This window comes from Sander lucioperca, chromosome 10 (assembly GCF_008315115.2).
Source record: "Sander lucioperca isolate FBNREF2018 chromosome 10, SLUC_FBN_1.2, whole genome shotgun sequence".
Lineage (NCBI taxonomy): Eukaryota > Metazoa > Chordata > Actinopteri > Perciformes > Percidae > Sander > Sander lucioperca.
In genome coordinates, this window is record NC_050182.1 from 6992402 (window position 1) to 7017929 (window position 25528).

The 25528-nt window shown below is 38.8% G+C and overlaps 3 protein-coding genes and 2 long non-coding RNA genes across 8 annotated transcripts in view; all 5 read right to left on the reverse strand.

Moving 5' to 3' along the window:
- Positions 1-6404: 6404 nt before the first annotated feature.
- Positions 6405-7145, reverse strand: LOC116064777 (C-type lectin domain family 4 member A-like). The gene is made up of 3 exons (XM_036005926.1): positions 6872-7145; positions 6638-6729; positions 6405-6561 (listed from the first exon to the last, which is right to left on the reverse strand). The coding sequence occupies exons 1-3, from the start codon at positions 6986-6988 to the stop codon at positions 6414-6416; spliced, it is 357 nt and encodes a 118-aa protein (XP_035861819.1). The 5' UTR covers positions 6989-7145; the 3' UTR covers positions 6405-6413.
- Positions 7146-9019: 1874 nt separating this feature from the next.
- On the reverse strand, positions 9020-9918 carry LOC118496005. Its single transcript, XR_004898467.1, has 2 exons — positions 9819-9918; positions 9020-9742 (listed from the first exon to the last, which is right to left on the reverse strand). It is a non-coding gene; the product is annotated as an uncharacterized LOC118496005 (long non-coding RNA).
- A 121-nt stretch (positions 9919-10039) lies between these two features.
- On the reverse strand, positions 10040-13811 carry LOC116064331 (C-type lectin domain family 12 member B-like). Its single transcript, XM_031319476.2, has 5 exons — positions 13710-13811; positions 13530-13607; positions 13263-13352; positions 10340-10525; positions 10040-10233 (listed from the first exon to the last, which is right to left on the reverse strand). The coding sequence occupies exons 1-5, from the start codon at positions 13735-13737 to the stop codon at positions 10040-10042; spliced, it is 576 nt and encodes a 191-aa protein (XP_031175336.2). The 5' UTR covers positions 13738-13811.
- A 1243-nt stretch (positions 13812-15054) lies between these two features.
- Positions 15055-15470, reverse strand: LOC116064498. Its single transcript, XR_004108542.1, has 2 exons — positions 15364-15470; positions 15055-15288 (listed from the first exon to the last, which is right to left on the reverse strand). It is a non-coding gene; the product is annotated as an uncharacterized LOC116064498 (long non-coding RNA).
- A 3035-nt stretch (positions 15471-18505) lies between these two features.
- The window catches only part of LOC116064311 (CD209 antigen-like protein E), a 114107-nt gene continuing 107084 nt past the window's right edge, over positions 18506-25528 (reverse strand). For 2 of the 4 annotated variants that reach the window (XM_036005925.1, XM_036005924.1), the window contains exons 4-7: positions 23909-24154; positions 23668-23828; positions 23420-23523; positions 18506-18736 (exon numbers count right to left, since the gene is read on the reverse strand). In XM_036005925.1, the coding sequence (XP_035861818.1) occupies positions 18604-18736; positions 23420-23523; positions 23668-23828; positions 23909-24154 (644 nt within the window). In that variant the 3' untranslated portion in view covers positions 18506-18603. Of the gene's footprint in view, positions 18737-23419; positions 23524-23667; positions 23829-23908; positions 24155-24631; positions 24722-25528 lie in introns of all 4 variants that reach the window. The other 2 variants (XM_031319432.2, XM_031319442.2) reach the window with 2 other exon arrangements.

The following is a 25528-nucleotide window of genomic DNA, read 5'->3' on the forward strand; positions in this document are numbered from 1 at the left end:
ATAACTTCCATCAAAAAAGTCAGTATAAGTATCAGGCTCTGATCTACACTCCATCTTTAGCAAAACACAAATGTCTGGATTCCTGCACATGAACTTCAATGTTTCTAAAATTGGCACATATATAAAAGTATCCTTCACAGGTACTTGATCATAAGTACCGGATTTCTGATTTCGCCTGTTGTCATATCTCACTCCCAGTGTTATTTCTACTGGCTCGACAACTCCCCATTTTTGGTGGAAGTATTTATTTCGTTTCCATTCTGTATTTAGATTTGTGAAGGGGTTTTCATAATCTTCAAAAGATTGATTTATCACAGATATGTTGGGGTCAGTTATAGGTAAAGCAGAAATAGCTGTATGCTTTGCTTGTGAGCGAATCTCACTTGTTAGTTTTTTCAAATCTCCAACAATTGAGGATACCAAACTGTTGGAAATCCCACTCCCTGTAATTTGGCCACGATGGATGCACACATTTCTTTAGTTGGATCTTTAGTAAGTCCTAAATCATTGCTCTCAGAAGAAACAGTGGAAGAGCTACATTGGTTTTGTGGATTAAATTTGTCCTCCAAAGCATGTGCCTGAGATGAAGTTGCAACTGGCTCAATAGATGAACATGCAACAGTTGAAGTTTGAGCCATTTGCTGAACATTACTATGAATACTATTAACGTGCTTCCGAAAACCTGTATATGTTAGGAACTGATGCCTACAGCCTTCCTGAGAACAAAACAATTTGAACTTGGGTCCAGGATAGTAACCATGTTCAGCTCTTAAATGTGAAATCAACTGTTGACTGCTGGGATAACATTTCTGACACATGAAACAGGTCAGCATTGTTATAGCTTCTTACTCACAGGGTGCGAGTGCTACTGGCTGGTTAAGCAGTCTCGCTCTCAAGTCTTTAACTCTGGGTGACTCCTTCATTTTCCCCACATCAATGTTATACACTGTTGTCTGCAGGAATGTGTAAAAAAAAAAAAAAAAATCACAAGTGCCACATCGTAAGACAAATTAAACACAAAATGTGCTTTGAAAAGTTCATCACATGCCCCGAGGGAGCAGTTTGCCTTGTATGGGATGAGACGCTTATCCATTGTGATGTAGAAGCTGTCAATCTTGCTCTGCTGACGCCCAACAGCGAGGAGGTACGGCTGCCGACCCTGCTGGTTGCGGAGATGCTCCTCCAAACTGCAGCATGACTAGGGTTGAGATCAGAAAACTGAAAATTAGACACAAGAATAATGTACAGCCACAGAGAAAAGTGATTATTCAAACATCTTTTCATTGGCTAGTGCAAGATGGGAATGAAGACTTAATTACAATTCCATCCACTTTTTAACAACCCTCGTTTACATATATGGCTAAGAAGGTGACGTGACAAATTATTATAATCACCTTAATAATATAATTACCTTATGAAAGGTAAGTCTCTCAACTGCATCACATGCACTAATTTTTGGAGACTTCAGTCCCCCTGGAGGTGGTGGAAGGAGATGTAACAGCAACAACAGGAAAGCCATTTCTTGGTCGTAGGCTGAGGACAAAGAGTCACAAGAATTACCTGAAAACTCTTCAAATGTAATACTTGAAGTTTGAATGAGAACAAGGAGGCATTATGAGAATGTTTTAAACCGTCATCCTTCTATTAGTCACATTTATCCCAAAAATCAGCTCAACGTTCAGAGATACACAGAATAAACAAATGAATTATTGCAGTTATAGTTTAACTGCAATTATAGCAAATTTATTAAAATAAAAAAATAAAAACTCACTTGTTGCCTCATCAAGATCACTTCCTGGGGGACATTCTGCTGACTGCACCAAGCGACGCAACTCTGGTGTTGAGGTGAGCCGCTTAGCCTCTTTTATGACATTTGGCTTGAAGAACAAATCCCATTTCTGAAGAAGCCTGGAGGATGTGTCATCATCAAATAGGAGAGTGAAGTCTTGGTCCACCTTTAAGAAAGAAGATATGAAACTACTACTTTCAATTTTCAAGCCATTCTAAACATCTCATCCCAAACTTACCAATCCTTTTGTATCCAGGAATCTTGGGAAGCTGGAGAGGATATCAACACTTCTGCCTGGGTCATTAACGAGCTTCTGACGGTGCTGAAAGGTCTCTCTCATCTTCTGGAAAATCAGGGAATTGTCCGTGGTGTAGTGAAGAGTGAGGAATAGTGGACCCAAATGCAGGGAGAGGCAGGCAGGCAGGAGATGGCTTGAGTTCAGGGATTTATTGGTTAACAAAAAACGGCAGCTCAGAGGCTGGAAAAACCACACAAAGGAACTCAGAGAAAAATACAAAAGCAACAGGAAAAACACAGGCTGACGGCAACTCGGGCAGGAAACAAAAGGAGCAAACTTACAGGGACAGGACAAAACGATCTGACACCAGACAAAGGAAACACAGGGGCTAAATAAACTAGGTAACGAGAAGACGCAAGACAGGTGACAACAGGGCTGGGGAACAGGTGGAGCACATCAGACAATCACACAGGCGGGAAAACACAAAGTAAAGCTAGACAAGACAAGACAGAAAACAGACTATCAAAATAAAACAGGAAACCAGAACAACAGACAGGAAACATGAAATAAACTAAACACAGAGACTTGACACAACAAGATACGACACAACAGGGAACAGAAATATACAGAATAATGCAAAAAAAAACAGAAAATGTACAAAACCATAACATGTGGTATGGTTGAGCAAAGACATGGCCTCTTGGCAAGCATCACCATCAAGCTGCCTTTCAACATTAACAGTCCTTTGGAAATTTGGGCCCCCTGGAGAAAAGTCAATTGGGCTATTTGGTGGCAGTGCAGATCCTCGACGAATGTTCCTCTGGACTGTTTTCAGACGCCAAGAAATGTATCCTGTGCTGCTTGCAGCATCATAGAAGTGTTCCTGAAATGAAAAAAAGAAAAGAAATGCGTTGTCATACAAGGCTCATGAGAAATCTCACGGAATTCAAATATCAATGTCGTCCACACAGTTTTGTGTCACAACATGACATGAAAGAGTTAACAATAATAATGCCTATTACATAGCCCTTCTTGGAGTATGGATCCTTGAGGGAAGGGAACAACATCACTATCCCACGTGCATAATCTTCTCTGATTTCTTTAGTGGGGTGGTGCCTGAGAGGAGATATTAAATTAGTACATTCATGCAATGGCCGTGCAGTTATTTGGCACAAATAAAAACAATGTGAAACAAACATACCCATGATTGTCAATCATGTGAGCCACCAGGATGTTAACCATTTTTCTTCTTGCAGCATCTGTTAGGGTTTCTGTTGTTTGGTACTCCTGTAGTACTTCTTCACCCCCAGACTTGCCTCTTAGCACAGTTTCAATCAACTAATAAAAAACAAAAACATTAGAATACAAAACATGGTGATAAACAGCTTTTTTAGAGACTCAGAGTGAAAAAATGTGGAAGCGTTAAGAAACGTGTTTAGCAGACACAGCATCACGTGCATCCTCAGTTCTTTGTCTCTTGCTAGGGACATCATCTAGGATTAGTTGATGCACTTAAGCTGAAGCTTGAGTCGGACGTCTCAGAAGCAGAAGACAAGGAGAAATCAGAGAATTCTAAAGGAATAGAAAAAAATGCAAATAATTATATTATGTAAGGTGTAGAGTGCTTTATTATACCTGCCTTGATATCTCACCCTGATCTGAGAATACTGTCAGCACCACATTGCCTTGTCCAACGAGGTCACTGAATATTTCTGCATCAACTTCTGTCCCTGTTGCATCCTTGTATATAACTTTTGCATCAGATGGCAGGCAAAACCTCTCGATGACTGGAAAAGATAGTAAGGTCAAACTGAATGTGCCTTTGAAGTCAGTTTAACAGACAGACAGTCAGTCACTGTTTCTTGCCTCACAACCAATAACACGCTCACGTTAAATACATACATCCACCACTGTATAATCCTTAAATAGACCTAGAGCATTTTCCCTCACATAACCCATTCCCTCTTAAGTCCAAATTTAAAAATTGATGATTGGCTTTTTTATTGACTGTTTTGGTGTATATTATACTTTACACTCTATGAAGCACACATTACAGAACTGAAAATGTTCAGCAATTTAACCCCATTTACCGTATAAAAGAGTCTGATAAAGGCATGTAAAGAAATCAGAATCGACAACATTAAGGAGCTTGCACAATAAGCTTTTAAAAGAACATGGGTGTGGTTTAAAACCTTGCTTAAAAGCCATGCTAACCTTTTTCATGGAATTGCATAAAGTCAAACCGTCCTTCATCCTCATCCAACATCACATATTTCTGCTGTTGGCTGTACTTCACCTGGACCAGCATTTTGACTGAGGCATGCAAGGAAGTTTGACAAAGTAAATAAACATTTAAAGGAAAAACGGTAAAAATTAAATCTAAGTCGACAGTGTTATACCATTTTTGGTGACCCATCAGATTCTGTGACCTGCAGTGTTGGAAAAAGTACTAATTTTCAGACAATCGGGCTGTGACTGAGATATTAAAATGCTGCTTATGCGTTTGCATAATGTTTAATATATCAGTCACAGCCCGATTTTCTGCTAATTTTGTACTTTAGCTTTAACTTAGTAATTTCAGTACAATTAACTGGTAATACTTATATACTTTTACTTAAGTAAATGATCTGAATACTTTTTCCAACACTGCAGGTCATAGAATCTGATGGGTCACCAAATACAGTGGTACACTGGTCACACAGACAACTAAACACATGAAACAAGTCTGCATGTTGGGACCGTTCTCTTAATACATCCATGGTTGGGACATGTTTTTTGCGGCCCCTTTGATGTTCAAACTGAAGGGGAGACGGTTAAAAAGAAAGTTAGCTCCAGCCTCAAACAAGATTTTATAGATTTATACAGTAAAAAAACATAACGCTTTGTTTTTCCTTTGTTAAATCATCCTTGATAAAGTTGGAGATGGTTTAAGTAACAAACTGTTAGCTAGCTTACCACACTGCTAGCTAGCTAATCACCAGGACAAATTTGCTGTTCAGACCTGGCAACAAACACGGTTTTGTAAGGCATATATTCTCTGTAGATGGTTCATTGTTCATACTGAAATTCTCAGCATCAATTGATAATTGTTTCAGTAAGTTTGAGTTAATTGCACTTACCGTGTAGTACTGCATGGGAAGTAGAAAGTGGCGCAGACTTGTCTCCTCTGTCTCCAACTCTGCGGAGTTGGGTTACCACTGACCAGATCAACTCTGTCAAATAACTCCAACACTGAACACCATTTAAATCAGAATGTGTTAAAATTACACTCTGGGAGTGAAAATCAACTCGGAAATGTTTAACCCTGAAATTTCAACACTCCAATTTTTGCTGTGTAAGTTGTAGTTCTGCTTTTAAGATGTCACAGTTGTTGATTGGTTAGCCGCTAATGCCTCAAGTCTTCTCCTTTAAAGGTGTTAATTCACACTCTGTGTCTGCAGCATTTTCAAGCAACGTTTGTGTCTGGTTCCATTGTTGGATGACAAATAGATTACCGCCGCCCAAGGACGTAGGTTTTGTTTCAACATTAGGGTGAAACATTACAACAGGGGGTCAGGGGGTAACTCCCACATAACATTTTCAACATCAAACACTGAATTTCACGGATTCTGGTGAATTTTTAACAACAACAATGTTGCAAATGTCTTTATTTATGTAAAGGAAATTATTATTATTCTGTATTTTTCAAAACTTTCTACATATTCAAAACATCTTCACATGTTTCAGGATGGTTTTTTTTAGGAATCATGTACTTCTGAATAACAAATCTATTACAGAATGAGACCTTGTTAAAGCTCCAAAGTTTAAATTTACATAAAAGACAAGAAATCACATCTTTATTTGTCACGACCTGTTGTGATCTTGAATATTGACGATATTGTACTTTTTCCCAGAAATCCTGGCCATTATATTAAGGCATAAACCAACCATAGGGGTACACTCAAGGTGCTGCTGCTAACATTGGCTATTACATTAGCCTAAAACGATAATTATAGCCATACATATATATCACAGTAACACTGCAAAATTAAAGACAGACAAACAGATCCAACTAAAATCACGTTTATTGAGTCAGCAGTTATATACAAACAATAAGGAAAGCTTCAATACTTAAGGTTGTTGCAGTAGTGGACCAGCTCACCAATCTGGCTTTCTGCCGCTGGTATGCGCACGCACCCTGTAATGTTGGTAAACAGGAAACCCGTCTATGGAATCTATTATCTAATTCACCTATACATTACATCTGAGTGTCTATATTTTCAGACACACAAAGAGCTTTGAAATATTGATTTTCTCTTCTAACAAAAATAAAACCCTCGTACATGTTTATTAAAACAAAACATTTATATTGTGAAGTAGTAACCTTCTCAAGTCTGACTGCAGTGTTTAAACAGATAAGGCCTTATTTTTGCAGATCCATCGCCTTCTCTCAGCACAGCTCTCTGATCTCCATCCGTATCTCCATTTGAACATGTCATAAACTACACACTGACCGTCAGCAGCAGATGGTGGTTCATGTATCCAACCGCTGACACTGAGGAAAGAACATGATGTTTAGATCAAGGCTGATAGATTTTATGATTCAAAGTGTTTAGGAATGTGTCTCTTACCTTTCAGTCAGATCACTTCCATTGATCCACTTCCATCTCCCTCCTTCAGCTCTCAGGCCAATCCAGTACCCGCTGTAAAAACTGAGCACATTCTGAGAAGAGAGCAACAGTTGTCAAATATTTAAAAACACTTAAATAATCACACTGATCTACAGATTCAGTGTGTTCAGACCTACAGAAAAATAGATTTTCATTTCATAATTGCATCATAAAAATTGGCAGTTTTCTTATTACCTGTTCACTTTGACTCTGTACAACAACCAAATCTGAACTCCGTCCTCTGCAGTCTTCTCGAGCTTCTTCCCAGGTTTTCTCTTCAGAAGGATCATTAATCAGATAGCAGCTAGACATGATGAGTTCCCAACCCTTCTGACAAGCTCTACACCGTCTCTCTGAAAATATAGAGACCAACCAATACACAACATTACTGCATTATGATATTACTATTATTGGTTATTATTGGATCTCATTATTGTGATCTTAACATACCGTTATTTACTTTGGGGCAGTATTCATCTATGATCCACTGAGCTCGACTGATGTTTTGTATTTGTCTTGTTAAGTTGTTCCTCTCCAGCTCCTGGTTTACTGCAGTCAGGTCTGTTATCTGGTTTTCTAAGACGCTGAGTTTGTCGTTGATGTTGCGATTGGTAACTGCAAAATAAAAAAAAATACTTTTGTGATAATACAATTTTGCTGATGCACATTATAATAATAGAAAAACTGTTTCTAGGAACATATGGCCATTAGACTGACTTGATAAAATGTGAACCTGTCCTTTAAATAAAGACTAACAACAGACAGTGGTACTCACAGTAGATACGGAGGCCCATGATGACTAACAGTATCAGCCAACACACTGCTATTGGTAGAAAATACTGAGAGAAGCAGTGAAACCTCTGGTCTGAGAGAGAAATAAGAATTCAGTTTACTTAATTATGTTGATTAATCAGTCAAAGGTGCTTTAAATACATTTTGAGTCCTACAGAAAAGAAGCAGAGTTTTTAAACATTTACATTTTCAAACTATCATGATTGATGAATCTCATCTTTAACAACATTGTGTTGTACATTTCACATGTGTGAAATGTACCTGGACGAGCTTCCATTTTCTCCACAGTGCATGCTGGTGCATTAACATAGTTAGCTGCTGCTGCTTCCTCGTTTACCTCTGAAAGATAAATATCAAACACAAATGTAGACAACATCCTGGCACATACACATATAGTAGATTTACACTCAGAAACATAAACATTAGAGTAGTTTTAATTACCAATTTCCTCCTGTGGATTTCTGTTCATCCTGAACAAATGTTTAAAGTCCTGCTGCAGTCCTGTATGAGAGCTGTTAGGAGGGCGTCTGCTCCGCTGCGATGGTCGTCAATAGACTTCTACTTTGAGGATGTGACTGTGTTTTTTTTTAATTCGGCAGCTAATAATAACGTGTTGTTGTGAACAGGAAATCTATGTGGGCTTTATTCTCCGAAGTGTCTTATAAGATAAGACCACAGGGGGAACAAAGGCAGAAATGTACAGACTCTGGTGGCCTAAAATAATTATATGTTAATAAACAAATGTTTGATTATAACATGGCTGTAAATGTTGCCATTTCTAAGCATTTGATGCCAAAGTGCTAAAAAAGCATCATGCATTATGAAAAACGATTATGAAAGCAGATAAGAATCATTATTTTTTTAAAGTAACAGAGCCTTTTTGAAGGGAATTGGTGACGTTTACAGTGTACCCATTTAATTTAAATTTCACAGATAAGTGTTTGATTTGTAGTTCTGCTTTTAAGATGTCACAGTTGCTGATTGGTTAGCCGCTAATGCCTCAAGTCTTCTCCTTCAAAGGTGTTAATTCACACTGTGTGTCATTTGGGTCCAAACCGGTTATTTCAAAAATTGTGACAAGAACATTTTAAAGTACCAGCTTTATCCATTGTTTCTTCTCTTCCTTCATCCTGAACACATTTAAAATCCTGCTGCAGGGGCGACCTCTGGCTCACCCAGTAAGGGCGTGCGCCCCACATAGTCTGGGTCCTTTGCATCGGCCAGGGTTCGGGTCCGACCTGCAGCCCTGTGCAGGTCATACCCTGTCTCTCTCCCACCTTTCTTGTCTATCCACTGTCAATGTCAAATAAAGGGAAAATGCCCCAAAAGTTATCTTTAATATCCTGCTGTTGTCCTGTATGAGAGCGTCTGGTCCACTGTGACGGTCTTTAGTGAACTTCTGCTTTAAGGTTGCGCCCTGTTATATTCAGTTTGTTTTTGTGACTGTCGTTTTTTTTCTATCTGCTTCTCGCACATCCTGTTCAATGATGTTGTAACTTCCTGAATTATGTTGTTCCTTCAATATGTAAGAAAAAGATGATAAAAACAATGTGTCGCAGCGTTTTTATTCAATGTAATAAAACATCACTTTTTTTCTAGATAGATGAATAGAAAACACTCTACATATTAATATCACTTAAATCAAATGTTAAAGAGAAGAGTTCTCGGGACATTTTGTGAAAAACAAGTGATGCTGTGCCTCCATTTTGGCTCATGAGTAGCAACAATATAACCTGTTACACAGGAAACAGGAAGCTGAGCAGTCTGTCTGTACCTCTCATCAATCTGCTGATATACAAATTATAAACATCACATCTCTAACAAAGGAGAACAAAAGCACATTCAGAGTTCATTCTCCCTTCAGGTGAGTCATTGTATTTTTCTCAGGTTGACAGTAGTCATACCTATAGAATCTATTATCTAATTCACATATACATTACATCTGAGTGTCAGACACACAAACAGCTTTGAAATATTGATTTTCTCTTCTAACAAAAGTAAGACCCTTGTAAATGTTTATTTATTAAAACAAAACATTTAAATTGTGAAGTAGAAGTCTACACAGTTTGATATTTATGAAGCCAGTTGATATTATCATGCAGAGTATCCAGTAAACTTCTCAAGTCTGACTACAGTGTTTAAACAGATAAAGTCTTCTTTTTGCAGATCCATGGCCTTCTCTCAGCACAGCTCTCTGATCTCCATCTGAACATGTCATAAACTACACACTGACCGTCAGTAGGAGGTGGTGGTTTTCGTCTCCAGCCGCTGACACTGAGGGAAGAACATGATGTTTAGATCAAGGCTGATAGATTTTATAATTCAAAGTGTTTAGGAATGTGTCTCTTACCTTTCAGTCAGATCACTTCCATTGATCCACTTCCATCTCCCTCCTTCAGCTCTCAGGCCAATCCAGTACCAGTGTGTGTACTGACTGAAATACCTGAGTTCATCCTGAGAAGAGAGAAACATTTATCAGAGATTTAGACATTATACTTTAATAAATACACTGATCTACAGACTCACAGTGTGTTCAGACCTAGAGAAAATACATTTTATTTCATGATTGTGTCATAAAAACTCCCACAGTTTTCTCATTACCTCATCATATCCATCATCTACAACAGCCAAATCTGAACTCCGTTCTCTGCAGTCTTCTCGAGCTTCTTCCCAGGTTTTCTGATCAGGAGGATCAGCGTCATAAAACAGATAGCAGCTGGACTTGAAGAGTCTCCAGCCCTTCTGACAAGCTTGACACTGTCTCTCTGAAACTACAGAGACCAACCAATAAACAACATTACTGCATTGTGATATTATTATTATTATTATTATTGGTTATTATTGGACCTAATTATTGGGATCTGAACACACCATTATTTACTTTGGGGCAGTATTCATCAATGCTCCACTGAGCTTGACTGATGTTTTGTATTGGTCCTCTTAAGTTGTTCCTCTCCAGCTCCTGGTTTAGTGTCTCCAGCTCCTGGTTTACTGCAGTCAGGTTTGTGATCTGGTTTTCTAAGACGCTGAGTTTGTCGTTGAGGTTGCGATTGGTAACTGCAAAATGAAAAAAATTTGCTTCATAGTCATTGTGATAATGAAATTTTGGTGATGCATATTATAATAACAGACATTACAGGATGGATTCACATCTTTCAGATCTATCTTAAAACAATAGGCAGGTGTCCATATGGACATTAAAACTGAGTTTTCTTGCTCTGATCATTCCTCCTGTTAATAATGGAGAATAATCTTTCTAATGCACTTCCAAAGTAAGAGATAGAGGACAAAGTTCTACCATAGGCTAAGTTTGACAAAATATGTTTTCATCTTTAAATATCTTCTTTGTGTTTTGATAAATCTTGTCTGGGAAAACACAAAGTATAGTTGTATTTAATGTTAGATGTGAGATGGTTGTCTTCAGATGTGAGATGGTGTCAGACATTCGTCTTTTCAAAGTCTGTTCAAAGTCTTCTAGTGTATGTTAGACATTAGGTTACCCCTGAACACTCTTTAGTGTAGTCTGCCTCTCCACAAGTGGCAGCTCTGCTTGGTCTGTTTATAGGTTATTTTGGCCTGAATTCTTATATTAAAACATGTTTTAACATTTCTATCTAGGCTATTTTAAGATCTATCTATCTCTTATATTGTATTGTATCTGTGTGCCTTTCTCTCCATTTTCTCCAATAAACAATGTTCACATAGTTGTCATGGTTGTGTATTTTTTATGTTTCAGTTTCAGTCTCTTTGTTGTCTTTGTCTGTTGTCAGATCATTGTATTGTTTTGGGTCTTTGTGTGTGGAATCTACCCCCTTTGTTTCAGTGTTCAAGTTTTTGTGATTCCTGTTCTTTTGGCTTCCTCTAAGTTTTGGAACTATTTTTGCCTGCTGCCTTCAGGTACGGTGGCCGACAGGGGCAAACACCCTGCAACTTAAGAAAACACACACAAATAGACAAAACACAAGCAAATTAATAAAACAACTTCATTAATTTGAAGAGACATGTGCAGCATTCAGCAAATGCGCTGCAAATACACACAACACAACCAAATACATAAACGCGCTGCAAATAAAAAACAATGCAAAAAGAAAAACACGCAAACCCCGAAAAAAGAAGCGATGCAAAAAGAAAAAAAACTTCATTAATTTGACAACACATGCGCAGCATTCAGCAAACGCACTGCAAATACACACAACACAACCAAATACATAAACGCACTGCAAATACACACAACACAACCAAATAGAGAAACGTGCTGCAAATATGAAACGATTCAAAAAGAAAAGCACACCAACCCAGAAAACAAATGCTACAAAAAAACGCTGCATCCAGATTACACAACAGAAGTTCTCCAGAACTCTAGAGGGAGCAGCTAGTGGAACAGCTGGATTTTCGACCGTTATTAACCGATATTAAATTCATATTATTATTATTATTATTATTATTATTATTATTATTATTATTAATAACATATTATTAATATACAGTCTATGCTCCCGTCTCATGCCCTCCCGGCTGGTGCTGTCCCCGAGCTTCGGTTTTTCAAAATAAAAGCTCGCGTCTGGTCCGCTATGTGTTTGTACTTTGGTGTGTTGGATGTTTGTGAACTAAACAGTACGGCAATCATACTGATGAATACAATAACTTTTTCAGCAGATGTCGTACTTACAACACGTTGGAGTTAGCAAAGCAGTTTTGTGTTTATATGTGCGAGCGGGATTTATTCAGTTTGATAAATCCCACGGTAAATTGGCTGGTTTACTAAACAGGGAGGGACTAGAAATCCTGTTTTCTGTTTTTTGTATTTCAAGAGTGAATTGCTCCACAATATGAATACAGATTGCTCACTTATTTTGTTGGTAACCGTTGTTGTATAATCACAATATTACACTTGAGGAGGCCTACACTTCAGTAATTTCGGACCTCAAAATTAAACCCTCTCATGTAATATGGCTTAAACAAACATCAACGTTAAACGCTGATGCAGTTTTAAACGTTTTATCACCACGGGTTTACAGACGTCTCTGCTGATGAGTATCACCTGTGACCTGAGCCGAGACACACCCACCAAACGAGAGAAAACATATCTCAAACATAGATTTAATATTTACAGTCTATGCAGTTTCTCTCTCTCTCTCTCTCTCTCTCTCTCTCTCTCTCTCTCTCTCCCCGTGAGGTCGAAAATCCAGCTGTTCCACTAGCTGCTCCCTCTAGAGGTCTGGAGAACTTCCGTTGTGTAATCTGGATGCAGCGTTTTTTTGTTGTATTTGTTTTCTGGGTTTGCGTGCTTTTCTTTTTGCATCGTTTTTTATTTGCAGCGCGTTTATGTATTTGGTTGTGTTGTGTGTATTTGCAGTGCGTTTGCTGAATGCTGCACATGTGTTGTCAAACTAATGAAGTTGTTTTCTTAATTTGCTTGTGTTTTGTCTATTTGCGTGTGTTTTCTTAAGTTGCAGGGTGTTTGCCCCTGTCGGCCACCGTATTCAGGACTCCTTTGGTTGTATCGTTTTGTTATTTTTATTAAATCCTCAAGCTCACCACTGCATGCTGTCACTACATTAGGGTCCACCATTTCCCTAAACTACCTAACAATATATTCCTATGGTGAAGTTGTCAGTTCCCCCTTATTGTGGACCCTAGCCACATTTGCACAGAGCCAGTATGAAGAGGAAGAAGGATTACACCGAATAAAAACTGTTTCTATGAACATATGGGTATCTGACAGACTTGATAAAATGTGAACCTGTCCTTTAAATAAGGACTAACAACAACAAGTTAAGACAGTGGTACTCACAGTAGATACGGAGGCCCATGATGACTAACAGTATCAGCCAACACACTGCTATCAGTAGAAAAGACTGAGAGAAGCAGTGACACCTCTGGTCTGAGAGAGAAATAAGAATTCAGTTGAGTTAATAATGATGTTGATTTAACAGTCAAAGGTTCTTTAAATACATTTTGAGTCCTACAGAAAAGAAGCAGAGTTTTTAAACATTTACATTTTCAGACTATCATGATTGATGTATATCATGTTTAACGATAGTAAATGTGTGAAATGTACCTGGACGAGCTGCCACTTTCTCCACAGTGCATGCTGGTACATTAACATAGTTAGCTGCTGCTGCTTCCTCGATTTCCTCTGAAAGATAAACATTAAACACAAATGTAGACAACATCCTGGCACATACACATTTAGTAGATTTACATACAGACAGATAAACATTAGAGTATTATTAAGTACCAATTTCCTCCTGTGGATTTCTGTTCATCCTGAACAAATGTTTAAAGTCCTGCTGCAGTCCTGTATGAGAGCTGTTAGGAGGGTGTCTGCTCCGCTGTGATGGTCTTTCTGCGTTGAGGATGTAACTGTTTTCTTTTAATTCGGCAGCTAATAATAACGTGTTGGTGTGAAGGGGAAGTTTAGTGCACGCATTACTGTCCGAAGTGTCTTATAAGATAAGATCACAGGGGGAACAAAGTCAGAAATGTACAGACTCTGGTGGCCTAAAATAAGTATATGTTAATAAACAAATGTTTGATTACAACATGGCTGTAAATGTTGCCATTTCTAAGCATTTGATGCCAAAGTGTTGCATTATGAAAAATAATAATACAGCATACTGTTAGACAAAAGATAAGATGCTCACAGTTTAGTTCTATTATAGATTATCTCACCAGCAGATAATAATCAATCTTTTTTTAAAGTAACAGCCTTTATGAAGGGAAGTGGTGACGTTTACAGTGTACCAACTTAATTTAGATTTCACAGATATGTGTTTGAGTTTTAGTTCTGCTTTTAAGATGTCACAGTTGCTGATTGGTTAGCTGCTAATGTCTCAAGTCTTCTCCTTTAAAGGTGTTAATTCACACTGTGTGTCTGCAGCATCTTCAAGCAACGTTTGTGTCCGGTTCCATTTTTGGATGACAAATAGATTACCGCTGCCCAAGGACGTAGATTTTGTTTCAACATTAGGGTGAAACATTACAACTTCAGACACTTAATTTCTCGGATTCTGGTGAATATTTATGCAACAATATATGTTGCAAATGTCTTTATTTATGTAAAGGAAATTATTATTATTCTGTATTGTTCAACACTTTCTACATATTCAAAACATCTTCACGTGTTTCAGGATGTTTTTTTAGGAATCATGTACTTCTCAACAACAAATCTATTACATAAAACAATCATTAATATGATTTACATTAAATGCTGAAGAAAAACAAGTGATGCTGTGCCTCCATTTTGGCTCATGAGTAGCAACAATATAATCTGTTACACAGGAAACAGGAAGCTGAGCAGTCTGTCTGTCCCTCTCATCAATCTGCTGATATACAAATTATAAACATCACATCTCTAACAAAGGAGAACAAAAGCACATTCAGAGTTCATTCTCCCTTCAGGTGAGTCATTGTATTTTTCTCAGGTTGACAGTAGTCATACCTATAGAATCTATTATCTAATTCATCTATACATTATATCCGAGTGTCTGTTTTTTTCAGACACACAAACAGCTTTGTAATATTTCTTTTCTCTTCTAACAAAAATAAAACCCTCGTACATGTTTATTAAAACAAAACATTAAAATTGTGAAGTAGAAGTCTTCCCAGTTTGATATTTATGAAGCCAGTTGATATTATCATGGAAAGTATCCAGTAAACTTCTCAAGTCTGACTGCAGTGTTTAAACAGATACATTCTTCTTTTTGCAGAGCCAAGGCCGTCTGTCAGCACAGCTCACTGATCTCCATCTGGGTGTGTCATAAACTACACACTGACCATCAGTAGCATTTGGTTGTTCATGTAACCAGTAGCTGACACTGAGGGAAGAACATGATGTTTAGATCAAGGCTGATAGATTTAATATTCAAAGGTTTTAGGAATGTCTCTCTTACCTTTCAGTCAGGTCACTTCCATCGATCCACTTCCATCTCCCTCCTTCAGCTCTCAGGCCAATCCAGTACCAGTGTGTGTACTGACTGAAATACCTGAGTACATCCTGACAAGAGAGAAACATTTATCAGAGATTTAGACACTATACTTTAATAAACACACTGATCTACAGACTTACAGTGTGTTCAGAAAATACATTTTATTTCATGATTGTGTCATAAAAACTCCCACAGTTTTCTCATTACCTCATCATATCCATCATCTACAACAGCCAAATCTGAACTCCGTCCTCTGCAGTCTTCTCGAGCTTCTTCCCAGGTTTTGTCTTCAGAAGGATCATTAATCAGATAGCAGCTGGCATTTATGATGAGTCTCCAGCCCTCCTGACAAGCTCTACACCGTCTCTCTGAAACTACAGAGGCCAACCAATAAACAACATTACTGCATTGGGATATTATGATTATTGGTTATTATCGGACCTCATTACTGTGATCTTAACATACCGTTATTTACTTTGGGGCAGTATTCATCAATGATCCACTGAGCTCGACTGATGTTTTGTATTTGTCCTCTTAAGTTGTTCCTCTCAAACCCAGACGGAGTACTGGAGGAAAATGAAAATTGAGCGGAAGTACATAGGAGGGCGGAGCCAGGCTAGGTCTATGTTACCGCAACCCAAGAATGTAGGTTTTATTTCAACATTAGGGGTGAAACAGGGGGTCAGGAGATAATTCCCACATAACATTTTCAACGTCAAACACTTAATTTCCTGGATTCTGGTGAATTGTTATGCAACAATATATGTTGCAAATGTCTTTATTTATGTAAAAGAAATTATTATTATTCTGTATTGTTCAAAACTTTCTACATATTCAAAACATCTTCATGTGTTTCAGGATGTTTTTTTTAGGAATCATGTACTTCTCAACAACAAATCTATTACAGAATGAGACCTTGTTAAAGCTCCAAAGTTTAAATCTACATAAAAGACAAGAAATCACATCTTTATTTGTCACGCCCTGTTGTGATCTTTAACCCCTCGATGTAGCACAAGTAGACACAGTTATTGTTTTCTGTACATGTTTTCAGCCCCCTGAATGGTTATTTTTTACCTCTTTTGGGGAGTGGGTTGTCTTTCATATTTTTTGAGGGGGACAAATTTACCTCTTCTAAATATACGGGACATTGGACTTAAGTACAGTATTTAGAGTAAATGTACTTAGTTACATTCCACCACTGCCTCAGGACACTTTTTGTTGTAAACCGTTTTTCTAAAATCAATCTTCAAAATCTTTCCACTGTGATGGTTTTCAGTCGACCTCTGCTTTCATTCAGTTTATTTTTGTGACTGTTGTTTTTTTTTCTACCTGCATCTCGTACATCCTTTTCAATGATGTTGTAACTTCCTGAATTAAGTTGTTTGTCACTATGTAAGAACAAATGTTTAAAGTTGCAATATGCAATACTGACAGCTAGTGTTTAAAACTGCAGTACAAATTCAAAATACTGGAGAGAGTCGTCTCCCCCACCCCCTCCTGCCCAGACTCGAAGTTCTCATTGGTTGCCAGGCTGAGACCGCAGCATCCAACAATGTTAGACAGCGGAGTAGCTAATGTTAGATGCTGGCTATATTGACAGTCATAAAAGCCCGTGCTCACGCGGAGCTCTGTACCCAACTGACAGGCACACTTTTTCAGCTTAGAATTACAGTAGGAACCGCTAAAAACCCAACAACCTCGCCATCTTCTCCATACGCCAGGATAGGAACTACTAAAAATACCACTACCTTGCCGTCCTATTCCACCCGACTGAACACACTTCATTGGCTTAGAATTGCGGCAACAATTGCTAAACACACTGCAAACTCACGGTCCAGTCTTCCCGATTCACAGCCTCCCTCTATTGGCTTAAAATAACTCACTATTGTACACGTTGTAAACAGCTGTGGATTGCTTGCCTGGCCCTCCGGTAACGTTAGCAGTTAACAGGGTTAGCATGGCGTCGTTAGCCAGGACCAGTCGGGATCACTTTACTGGCTGTGTCTCAATTGTTTTAACCAACTTGGGTACTCTAGCTATATAATTCAATGTGAGTACACAAATGTTTAAAAATACAGTACATAAAATGCCCGTCCCTAGTAGCTGTGATAAATTAGCCCGAAGCTAATGCTTACCTGTTTAGGAGTAAATTAGCCAACTCGGCGTCCTATTGGGCTTTAAGCTGTCTTCATCTTTCAAATACATCTCCAATATTTACCCGGGGTTTGTTACGTCTCTGGTCACGCAACTGTTAGAAGCATGCCGTTTTTTTTATGTCATGTAGAATCAATCTCCGTTGATCCTGTTCGTTTGTTTGCTGCTTTTATGGCTGTACTAACGTTACAGCTGTAGCGCGCTAGGTTTACGTTTTTACAGGTATATCTGGCAACCCGGCCTGGCTGTCAAACTGGGCAGTTGATAACAACACACAGGCCAATACACAAACAGAAATTCCGTCACAGGACGGAAATTTCAAAAGGAGAAAATACTGGCATTAGCTTAGTTAGTTTCCTTAATATCTGATGACATATTGGGGTCATTTTTGGATTTATTACAGTACATATATTACATATTGGACCTTTAAAATCCTGCTGCAGTCCTGTATGAGAGCGTCTGGTCCACTGTGACGGTCTTTAGTGAACTTCTGCTTTAAGGTTGCACCCTGTTTTATTCAGTTTATGTTCAGTATCAATGTTCAATGATATTGTAACTTCCTGAATGATGTGGTTCCTTCAGTATGTAAGAAAAAGATGATAAAAAACAATGTGTCACAGCGTTTTTATTCAATGTAATAAAACATCACTTTTTTTCTAGATAGATGAATAGAAAACACTCTTTAAAATCAAATGTTAAAGAAAAGAGCTCTGGGAGAACAAAAGCACATTCAGAGTTATTAATTGTTAACAGTTTAGTGCCCCTTCAGGCCACACATTGTATTTTTCTCAGATTGTCAGTAGCCAATATTTAATTCATCTATACAACACATCTGAGTGTCTGTTTTGTTCAGAGACATACAAACAGCTTTGAAAAATAATGATTTATATTCTCTTTTTCAAAAAATGTATAATTAATTTGCATTTTTATTCATGAAAACAAAACAAAACTAAATTGTGAAGTAGAAGTCTTCACAGTTTGATATTTATGAAGCCAGTTGATATTATCATGCAGAGCATCCAGTAAACTTCTCAAGTCTGACTGCAGTGTTTAAAAAGATAAAGCCTTCTTTTTGCAGATCCATCCGTTTCTCTCAGCACAGCTCTCTGATCTCCATTTGTACCTGACATAAACTACACACTGACCGTCAGTAGGTGGTGGTTGTTGGTCTTGTATCCAGTTGCTGAGGGAAGAACATGATGTTTAGATCAAGGCTGATAGATTTTACGAGTTTTTTTGTTTTGTTTATTTTTCACAATAAAATCAAGACAACAATAACACAAAAAAGTGAAATAATACAAAATAAAGATTGTGCAGGTGAGATTAAGAAAACCCCTAGGGGCTTATAGAAGGAGTCTCACCTAAGGAAGTGAGGAATACAGTTTTTCTCAATTTCTTAAACACTATAATCAGGCTTTTGAACTAAAATTTCAAAACCATAAAGCCATTTTTCAAAAAGCACACCCATTTCACTAAACTATAAACACTATTCCCTGGTTTTGACACACGAGTCAGATTTGTTGAACTGTTACTGCAAAACACAAATCCCTTAATTTCTCATTGCCTACACCATGTTGTCATTTAGAAAGCACAGCATTCAATATTGCTCACTCAAGTCAGCACAGCTGAAGCTGAATTAGCACACAATTACCCAGGTGGAAACACTACGAGTCAAAATTGATCACACACCAATCAGAACTTTCAATAGATAGATAAAATGGCCAGAGTCAGTTCATTGAGTTTTGGAACAGCGGATCCACAGAGAAATGACGGTCGAGGAGGGAGACTAACGACCTTCTAACTGCATCAGACAAAGGACTTGTCTCTGTACTTGTCTTATTAGATCTTAGTGCTGCATTCGATACTATTGACCATACCATCCTCTTACAGAGACTGGAACATTTAGTTGGCATTAAAGGAATCGCACTAAACTGGTTTAAGTCCTACTTCTCTGATCGATCACAATTTGTTAATGTTAACAATAAACCCTCCAATTACGCTAAAATTAACCATGGCGTTCCTCAAGGCTCAGTGCTTGGACCAATTCTATTCTCCTTATATATGCTTCCTCTAGGCAATATTATTAGGAAACACTCAATTAACTTTCACTGTTATGCGGATGACACCCAATTATATCTGTCAATCAAGCCAGACGAAACCAGCCAGCTAGCTAAACTTCAAGCTTGCATTAAAGATATAAAATCATGGATGGCCTACAATTTCCTGATGTTAAACTCAAACAAAACCGAAGTTATTGTGCTGGGCCCGAAACACCTACGAACCTCATTAGCCGAAGATATAATTACTCTGGATGGTATTGCCCTGGCATCCAGCACTACTGTCAGAAATCTAGGAGTTATTTTTGATCAGGATCCTTCCTTTAATGCCCATCTAAAACAAACCTCTAGAACCTTTTTTCACCTTCGTAACATTGCTAAAATTAGGAACATCCTATCTCAAAACGATGCAGAAAAACTAGTCCATGCATTCGTTACTTCCAGGCTGGACTACTGTAATTCCTTATTATCAGGATGCTCAAATAAGTCCCTTAGGACTCTCCAGCTGATCCAGAATGCTGCAGCGCGTGTTCTGACAAGAACTAAGAAAAGAGATCATATTTCTCCTGTATTAGCTTCTCTCCATTGGCTTCCTGTAAAATCCAGGATTGAATTTAAAATCCTTCTTCTGACCTATAAAGCTCTAAATGGTCAAGCTCCTTCATATCTTGAGGACCTCTTAGTACCTTATTGTCCCACTAGAGCACTACGCTCCCAGAATGCAGAGTTACTTGTGGTTCCTAGAGTCTCTAAAAGTAGAATGGGAGGCAGAGCCTTCAGCTATCAGGCTCCTCTCCTGTGGAACCAGCTCCCAATCTGGGTTCGGGGGGCAGACACCGTCGCTACATTTAAGACTAAACTGAAAACTCTCCTCTTTGATAAAGCTTATAGTTAGGGAGTGAGGAGTTGCAGTGAACGCCTAGACCGGCGGGGCAGGGTGTATAGCTGCAGACACAGCACCCCTGCTTTTCTCTGCTTCTCTTTACAGTCATCAGATTTACCTATCATATAATCAATAATATAGTGCCTCTCCTAGTTATGCAGTTATAATTCTAGACTGCCGAGGAAGTTCCTTCTTATGACACGCTCTTTTCTTTTGTTTCCTTTTATGCACATCCTGTCCCAGAAGTGCTTGCTACTAACCTAGCTCTGGGGAGTTTACTCCCCGGAGTCCTTATGTTTCTTCTTCGCCCAGAACATCGCCTCGGATTAGGGCGACACCAAGACCTGGGTCTTGGGTGCAGCTGTGGCTATGGACCTGCTACACCCTGCTACGCTCTGCGATTCCCTGCAATGCCAGGCTACGTCCTGCTGCGTCCACCGCGTCCACCCATGCTCTGCTGTGCCACGCTACATCCTGTACCGTCATAACCCCAACCATCAGACACCGCCCACCAAGAGTCTGGGTCTGCCAAGGTTTCTTCCTAAAAGGGAGTTTTTCCTCGCCACTGTCGCAATAGCCACTGCTAATGCTTGCTCTTGGGGGAACTATTGGAATTGTTGGGGCTTTATAGAGTGTGGTCTAGACCTACTCTATCTGTAAAGTGTCTCGAGATAACTCTTGTTATGATTTGATACTATAAATAAAATTGAATTGATTTGAATTGAATTGAATTGAATAGAGGAAGAGGAAGAGGAAGAGGAAGAGGACATGGTCGAGGAGGAGGAGGAGGAGGACGTGGTGAAGGAGAAGGAGAAGGAGAAGGAGAAGGAGGAGGACGAGGACGTGGTGAAGGAGGAAGGCGAGGAGGGAGAGGAGGAAGACGTGGTGAAGGACGAGGTAGAAGAGGAGTAAGGGCAAGGAGACAAGCAGTCTCGGATGAAATTCGAGCCACTTTAGTGGACCATGTTCTTGTCCATGGTATGGACATGAGGGACGCTGGGCAACGAGTCCAGCCTAATTTGAGTCGCTTCACTGTCGCCTCCATCATCAGAACCTTCAGGGAGGAAAACAGGTAGGTGTACTTACAGTACGACTGCTCTGTACAGTAACTTTTGAGTGCTGTACTCTGTGCTTTCACATCACATGCACTGTTGTACTATGCTTCTGTAATACTAAATAAATCCATCAAATTTACAGTAATGCGTGCTTCTATTTTTGTAGGATACAGAGACGACCATCTGGTGGTGGGAGGCTAAGGCTTTTGTCAGAGGAGCAAGAGAGGGAGCTTGTAAACATGGTCATTGCCAATAATGTAATCCGCCTGCGAGAGATTCAAAGGAGAGTGATTGAGGATAATAATAATTTTCAAGGAATAAATTCCATCAACCTTTCCACAATTGATCGCATCCTCCGAAAGCATCGGTTCCGGATGAAACAGGTGTACCGCGTCCCTTTTGAATTAAACTCTGACAGGGTAAAAGACCAACGAGTGGAATATGTTCAGGTATGACTTTTGATATTGTATGAAGTATTGTGCACCATCACAGTATAGCAGTTTATGCTGCCATTTGTGCCCTCCTGAACTGTGCTTCAGGGTAGTGCTATACTCTATTGTGTTTTGATGTGTTTTGCAGAGAATCTTTGAGATTGAAGGCTGGCCTGTTCCACCTGAAATTATCTTTGTGGATGAGGCTGGTTTCAACCTCACCAAAAGAAGGAGAAGGGGGAGGAATATAATCGGCCATCGGGCTATTGTAAATGTCCCTGGTCAGCGTGGAGGGAATGTCACGATTTGCGCAGCCATCAGTCAACGAGGGGTACTCCACCGCCATGCCAGTCTAGGACCCTATAATACTATGCTCCTTCTTGCATTCCTTGACGGTCTAAGAGAGCATATGTTCCAGCTGGACCACAGGGAACCAGCACAACCAGAGCACCCTCACTATGTTGTTGTTTGGGATAACGTCAGCTTCCATCGCGCTGCTCTAGTTCGTGACCAATATTTTCCAACCTCTTTCTGCCTGCATACTCTCCATTTCTTAACCCAATAAAGGCGTTTTTTTCGGCATGGCGGTGGAAAGTGTATGACCGAGAAGCCTGCCTAGACATATCAGTAGATGCGTGTCAGGGGTGGATCAGGCATGCAAGAGGATTTTACCCCCGCTGCCTGGCTAGGGCCAATATAGCCTGTGATGTGGACGAGATTCTCTGGCCTGACCCAGAGCAAAGACGGGATGCTGATGCAGAATCATTTTGTTTTGTTTTTTTACTGTGTAGTACTGTAATACAGTAATGAATAAAATGTGCCAATGTAACCATTGGTTGTGTCTTGTGTTCATCTGAAAAGGTTTGTGGCAACATAACTTAACAGTTTTGGAAATGTTGTTTTGAATTTATTACACCAGTGTGTAAAACTAAGTTTTAGTGTGTATGTTGTGACGGCTTGTGTGTCCCGTCTGGGGTCAAAGTTTGGTTTTTCAGCAAGAGTTAATGGTTTTGATATAGTGCTTCATTTTGACCTGAAAATAGGATGTTTGGTGAATTGGGTGAGACGTTATGGATTTGTGTTTACTGTTTTGAGAATACGAGGCATAGTTTCAAGAAATGTGTTTAAGCAATCGAGAAAAACTGTAATATAGATAATGAACAATTACAAGTGTCCTAAACAACAACAAAAAAATAATTGAACACAAGTAAGCACTGAATTAAAAAAAATAAAAATAAAAGCATAAGGTTGGCTACATAACATAAATTACAATAAAATAGATAAAATGAGGATATGTGGACTGATGTGTGTATGTGTAAGTAGAAATGACAGACAGCAAGGCCAAAGAAAATGTGATATGAATAGTTCAGATCATTACAGATAGTTAAGTTTGGTTAATCAGACAGGTCTTAAGCCTATTTTTATAATTCAATGTCTTACCGTTCAGTCAGATCACTTCCATCAATCCACTTCCATCTCCCTCCTTCAGCTCTCAGGCCAATCCAGTATCCGTATATGTACCTTCTGAAATAGTTGCGTACAATCTGAGAACAGAGAAACAGCTATCAGATATTTAAACACGTGTTAAATACACACACTGTGATCTACAGATTCAGTGTGTTCAGACCTACAAAAAATGCATTTCACTTTATTAATTGCGTCAAAAAATCCCACAGTTTTCTCATTACCTGTTCATCTTCATCATGTACAACAACCAAATCTGAACTCTGTGCTCTGCAGACTTCTCGAGCTTCTTCCCAGGTTTTCCCATGAGAAGGATGAATCAGATAGCAGCTGGACTCGAAGAGTTCCCAGCCCTGCTGACAAGCTTTACACTGTCTCTCTGAAACTACAGAGACAAACCAATAAACATTACTGCATTATTATTATTGGTTATTATTGGACCTAAATAATGGGATCTGAACATACCGTTATTTACTTTGTGGCAGTGGACATCAATAGTCCACTTAACTCGACTGACGTTGAGTTTGTTCCAGTTTGTCTCCATGTTTTGTATTTGTCCTATTATGTCGTTCCTCCGTGTCTCCAGCTCCTGGTTTACTGCAGTCAGGTTTGTGATCTGGTTTTCTAAGACGTTGAGTTTGTCGTTGAGGTTTGTCAAGTTGCGATTGGCAGCCATTAGCTCACGTTCCCTCTCATGACTTAATGTAGCAACTACAAAATGAAAATGAGCTTCTTAATCATAGTGGTAATTAATTTCGTAAATTATGCAACTAGTGTTTTACATTATAATAAAAGACATTACAGAATGGACTCACATGTTTTAAATCTTAAAACAATAGTGAGGTGTTCTTATGAACATTAAAACTGAGTTTTCTTTCTCTGATCATTCCTCCTGTTCATACTAGAGAATAATCTTTCTAATCAAGTTCCAAAGTAAGAGATAGTTGACGAGGTCCTCAGTCCTTTTATCTTTAAATATGTTATTTATGTTTCCATCACAAAAAGTTAACTTAACTTAAATTAACAAAATGATACACACTTGATTTCTCTAACTCAGACTGCTGAAGCCTCATATTAGCTTCAGATCAACTTTGGAATACATCTTTGAGCAGAGCCAGGATGGCAAATGAAGTGAACTTGTCCTTTAAATAAGGACTAACAACAACAAGTTAAGACAGTGGTACTCACAGTAGATACAAAGGCCCATGATGACTAACAGTATCAGCCAACACACTGTTATCAGTGGAAAAGACTGAGAGAAGCAGAGAAACCTCTGGTCTGAGAGAGAAATAAGAATTCAGTTGAGTTAATGATGCTGATTTATTAGACAAAGGTGCTTTGAATACATCAAGTCCTACAGTATAGAAAAAAACAATTTGAGCTTTGAAAACATTCTCATTTTCAATCTTCAAACATATACAGTTTTCAACACCATGATAAGATAAATACATCTCATGTTTAACAATATTACAGTTTTTTTTCAACTGCTTACACACAAAATCTTTTCATGTCACACAATTTGTGAAACCTCTCACTCAAAGTGCAAAATTACACAGCAAGTCTCCAAAACCATAATCTATTCTCAGCCTTTCACTCAGTTTTCATTCACTTTTTTCAAAACATTACACACAGTTCTCTACCTAAGACACAAAAATCTAACAGGAAGTGACTTGCTTTCCTTTTCTAAACACAACCAATCAAAATGCTACACTGAACAATGGATGCCAACAATAGACAGAGAGCAAGGGGAGGAGGAGGAGGAGGAGGAGAAGGAGGAGGAGGTAAGAAGAGGAAGAAGGAGAGCCATCTCTGTTGAGATCAGGGCCACACTTATTCATCATGTGATCAACCACGGATTGGCCATGAGAGAAGCCCATCTAGAGTAGCCTTACAGTGGCGTCCATACTGCATGCAACTATCTAATGACTATTTCAGCATTACAAATCAATCAGACTTTGTTTTGCACAAAGTGCATACAATCCCCTCCCCTCCCCCCGCCCCAACACACAACACACACACACACACACACACACACACACACACACACACACACATTCTTTATTCTAAAAATGATACCTTTGGTTT